Below are 5,227 nucleotides of genomic sequence, written 5' to 3' on the forward strand. Positions count from 1 at the left end.
AAGCACTCGGATCGTCGTAGCTTTCCTCCCTGGCAGAAGCTGCGGCACCACTGAACACTTTCATCATCATCTCCATCTGGTGCATTTGTTGCTCCATATCTTCCTTGTGCTGGCGTTGCTGTTGCTCCAACTGCTCCCTTAGAAGCGTTATCAGCTGCTCTGTTTCCGTCATTTTGCAGTAATAAGTCACTCCGAATAGACAAGGGAAGTAACTGTCGGCGACGCCAGTTGTCGTGTTTTTCCTTTCGTCACTCTCAGTCGCAAAGGAGACACAACGATTTGTGTAGGTTCTGTAGATTTATTAACAGCTGGAACAACGGTGACAATATCTCTCAGCACAGTGTAAGAAAGAACAAGTGCAAGACTGGTAAAGAACAACAATACGTGTGCGCAGCCCTACTTATATAGTTAATGGACATACGAGAATATTCGGGAAACATCGACACTAATCTGGTTAGATCTACACAGTTCCATCTGTTCGATGAGCGTCTACGCTTACGTCATGAGTGACTGCGCACTAAATCAAAGTAAGTTCCATAATGTTCTTTATCCTTCCATTCGATTCCAGTGGTATCTAGCGATCTCCACAACAGTAAGTCTCGATCACACCTTTCACTTGCCGCTGTTAAACCTTAATCAAGTCGCGGAAGGCGAAAATACAACATTTAGTCAAGTAGCTGTCGAACTAACAGAATGAAACTGAACGCAATGCCATTTTTCAGCAAGACCGTATACTCGTAGCATCGTCAGTCCACCGCTCATGGCAAAGGCAGTGAAATTGACAAGAAGAGCGGGGTAGTAGTTGCGCTGAGAAGGATAGCACGCTTTTCTGTACCTCTCTTCGTTTTAACTTTCTGAGCGTGTTTTTAATCCAAACATATCATATCTATATGTTTTTGGAATCAGGAACCGACAAGGAATAAGATGAAAGTGTTTTTAAATTGATTTCGAAAATTTAATTTTGATAATAATTTTTATATTTTTAATTTTCAGATCTTGTTTTTAATCCAAATATAACATATTTATATGTTTTTGGAATTAGAAAATGATGGAGAATAAGATGAACGTAAATTTGGATCGTTTTATAAAAAATTTTTTTTTTTACAATTTTCAGATTTTTAATGACCAAAGTCATTAATTAATTTTTAAGCCACCAAGCTGAAATGCAATACCGAAGTCCGGCCTTCGTCGAAGATTACTTGACCAAACTTTCAACCAATTTGGTTGAAAAATGAGAGCGTGACAGTGCCGCCTCACGAAAAACCGGATATGACGTCATCAAAGACATTTATCAAAAAAATGGAAAAAACGTCTGGGGATATTATACCCAGGAACTCTCATGTCAAATTTCATAAAGATCGGTCCAGTAGTTTAGTCTGAATCGCTCTACACACACACACACACACACACACATACACACACACACACACACACACACACACACACACACACACACACACACACACACACACACACACATACACCACGACCATCGTCTCGATTTCCCCCTCTACGTTAAAACATTTAGTCAAAACTTGACTACATGTAAAAAAAAAAGTCGCCAGTCCAATGTCAGTTCTCCTGCCCTTGTCTATTGCTTGATGTCAGTCTGTGACATTTGTCAAAAATTAATGGTGTCTTGCATGTCAGCGGTTTTGCACCTCAAGGGAATGTGAGTTCTCTTGTCTATGTTATGTGACGTCACTGTTTCGTTTGTCAAAGTGATGTCTTGCAGGTCGACTTCTTGATGTGACGTCAGTATGTGACGTATGTCGAGATGACGTTTTGCTTGTCAGCCGTTTTCAACATCAGAGGAAGCCCAGTTGTCCTGACCTTGTCCCTGTCTGTAACTAAAGTCATATCTAAGACGTTTGACAAGATGACGTCTTGTCTGTCAGCCGTTTTGCACGTCAGAGGATTGCCAGTTTCTGTGTCCGTGTTTGTCATTAGACGTCACAGTATGACGTTTATCGATGACGTTTTGCACATCACCCGCGGCGTCATAGCGGTCGATCTCGGTGAGGAGGAAGTGCAGGCAGGACAGACTGATCCCCTTCATCTCCATGTACTGCAGCACGTGCAGGGTGGGGCTGTCACGGTACGTCAGCCATCGGATGTACCTGCCAGACAAAAAGAGAATCTTAAATAGGTCTGATTTTTCCCTTGGTGTCATTTGGTTTTCGCTTTCAGGCGAAGCTTTATGGATCTTAATTTGGGTTTTTAGTCAATAATTCTCAGGCAGATAAGGATGGTAGGTAGTTAGGCTGGTAGGTAGGTAAGGTAGGTATATAGGTAGGTAGACAGGTAAAGTAAGCAGGTAGGTAAGGTAAGGTAGGTAGGTAGGTAGGTAGGTAGTTAGGTAGATATTTACTAATAGAAATCAAATCCTTATTGATCGCCAAAACCGTGAGAAAGAAAACAAACAAAGAAACACGAAGTCTTTTCCTGCAACTTTCCCGGAGTCTAAAAGACCAACCAACTAAAAAACCGTCGACATCCGTCTCAGCCAAATCCCAAACACTCCCCATCCAAGCAATCGCCGAAACGTCTTTTCAAAACAAAACAAATCCAACCAACCAAAACAAAACAACCGAATCAACCGATATTAACAACCAACCAACCAGTTAGCTGACTATAGCAACGACTACTTACTTATCAAGACCCAGTCTCGATGCAAGCAGCTTCCAATCCTTTCCAAAGCTACAGGGCGGGTCCAGCTTCAGTTTCAGTTTCAGCTTCAAGTCCTGAGGGTACACTTCCTCGCCCTGTTCTTTAGCTCCGCCTCCATAAGCCACGCCCATTTCTTTAGCTCCACCTACATTGGCCCCGCCCACTCCTAGCTCCGCCCCTTCGCTGGTGGCGAAAAAGGGCCAAGGGAGACAATCCAAGTCTTGTTCAAAGTCCACCAGCACGTTGTGGCCTGTGGCTTGAGGATCAATGCGCACCTTGCCAGTGATCTTGCCGCTGGACACTGTCATCGGAGGCATGGAGATGTTGATGGGGTGCTTGTCACAGGCGGGGATGAGGTGGGTGGGGGCACAGCCAGGGATGGAGGTGGAGGACAGAGTGGAGCCTGCGAGGTTGGTGCTGGGCACCTCGGTCAGGAGAAGGTTCAGGTGGTCCGGAGTGTTGGAAGAACTGTCCTGGAAGACGGCAAGGTCAAGGTTGATCTCGCTGACGTGAGTCATCACCTTGACCGGGAAGGATGTGTCTGACGTCACACCTGACGTCGAAGAGGAGTTGCTGTGGTGAGAGTAAGGGTAGGGGAGGTTGTCCTGGATGCACGACCTCTTGAAGCAGAAGGAGAGGTGGGGACACTTACCATGCCATACGGAGTGGTACGGCACCGTTCCCCCTTCCTCCTCCTCCCCTCCTCCTCCGCCCCCACAGTTCTCCTTCACCGTGCCCCAGCCCCGAGACACGTAGTTGACCGTCAGATGCAGGCTTTCCCCGCTGCCCTGGAAAAGGAAGGTTCTCTCGGGGCACGCCAGCCGGAAGCCGAAGCGAGCCTCGTTCTGGATGGCCCACTGAAGGGCGCAAGGTGTCTTGTTGAGGAAGTAGACACGGACCTGGTAGTGGTGAACCTGGCGCTGTAACGGCGCGCAGAACGCTGCAACCTGCCATAGGCAATGAACAAACGTGTTAAATATGATAAGTTGAACGCTCGCCAGTACTCTTGGGTAAACTTAGAGCAACACTCCAAAGGAAGAAATCAACCGGAATTTCCATTAGATAGGCTACACCTCACAGGACTACACGGAATTACCTCTCCTATAAATAAATAGTGTACGTATTGATATAACGGTTCATGAAATATTTGTAAAATGCTCGCTATGCGTCACGTTGATCTACAAAAAAGATCTGTTGTGACTGTCGCTGATGGGAAAGAAAAAGGGTTACGCACAGTACTGCCAGCTGCTGAAGGAATGTGAAGTGAATATTGCCAGATAGCGTATTCAGTCTTCTGTTTAGCCCTCTTTGTAGATATATTACGTTGTTGTCTGCGTGTAATGATCTTTTTTATTTTTTCCTTGATTTCCCAACTGGTTGGGGTATGGTGGTAGTTTGAGACTGAATAATGTTCATTTTTTCAACATAAGTTTGTGAAGTAGCGCTTGAGCTGTCATAGTTTCTCAACGACATCTCAGGACATTGATTCGAAACTCAGAAAGAAAGAGAGACATAAACACAGACAGACACAGACACAGACATACCCAAAGACATATCCACAGACAGACAGACACACAGACAGACAGACAGACAGACAGACAGACAGACAGACACACACACACACACACACACACACACACACACACTTCCCAACGCACCTGTAACCATTTCTTGCCGGTGGTGCCAGAGGGCGGGGTCTGGATGCAGGTGAAAAGGCTGAAGTGTTGCAGGCGCACCTGACACTCGTCTGTTGCCATGGAAACCACACCAGAACTGTCTTCAGCCGAGCACATCAACTGCCAGTCTTTCTGCTCCACCAGCTCCGTTTGACTCGACAATACCTGTCAAAAAGAGAGAACAAAGAATGTTGGGTTGGTTAGTTGGTTGGTGGGTCGGCTGGTTGGTTGATGGATTCGTGGACAGGTCTGTTGGATTCCTGGTTGACAGGTGGTCAGGTTGATACTTGAAGTTGGATGGATGGGTCTCCTAGGTTGTTGGTCACTTGGTTGGTTGGATCGTGTGTTATGTAAGGTACTGGCCTGCATTTTTCTGAGTCTGTTAACGAGTTCCTGTGTGAGTGAGTTAGCTACTTGACCAAAAAAGCTACAAGCAGAAAGACAACAAGTCGCGTAAGGCGAAAATACAACATTTAGTCAAGTAGCTGTCGAACTCACAGAATGAAACTGAACGCAATGCAACGCAGCAAGACCGATTACTCGTAGCATCGTCAGTCCACCGCTTATGCTCATGGCAAAGGCAGTGAAATTGACAAGAAGAGCGGTTTAGTAGTTGCGCTGAGAAGGATATAGCACGCTTTTCTGTACCTCTCTTCGTTTTAACTTTCTGAGCGTGTTTTTAATCCAAACATATCATATCTATATGTTTTTGGAATCAGGAACCGACAAGGAATAAGATGAAAGTGTTTTTAAATTGATTTCGACAATTTAATTTTGAAAATAATTTTTATTTGTTTAATTTTCAGAGCTTGTTTTTAATCCAAATATAACATATTGATATGTTTTTGGAATCAGAAAATGATGGAAAATAAGATGAACGT

At 44.8% G+C, this 5,227-nt stretch overlaps 1 protein-coding gene across 3 annotated transcripts in view; it reads right to left on the reverse strand.

The window, feature by feature from the left end:
* Positions 1 to 598: 598 nt before the first annotated feature.
* Positions 599 to 5,227, reverse strand: part of LOC138979899 (UNC5C-like protein) — a 38,195-nt gene continuing 33,566 nt past the window's right edge. For all 3 annotated transcript variants that reach the window (XM_070352667.1, XM_070352665.1, XM_070352666.1), the window contains 3 exons: positions 4,329 to 4,511; positions 2,653 to 3,617; positions 599 to 2,120 (listed from right to left, as the gene is read on the reverse strand). In XM_070352667.1, coding sequence (XP_070208768.1) covers positions 1,895 to 2,120; positions 2,653 to 3,617; positions 4,329 to 4,511 — 1,374 coding nt within the window. In that variant the 3' untranslated portion in view covers positions 599 to 1,894. The remainder of the gene's footprint in view (positions 2,121 to 2,652; positions 3,618 to 4,328; positions 4,512 to 5,227) is intronic.

This window comes from Littorina saxatilis, linkage group LG11, assembly GCF_037325665.1.
Source record: "Littorina saxatilis isolate snail1 linkage group LG11, US_GU_Lsax_2.0, whole genome shotgun sequence".
NCBI classification, from domain to species: Eukaryota; Metazoa; Mollusca; class Gastropoda; order Littorinimorpha; family Littorinidae; genus Littorina; species Littorina saxatilis.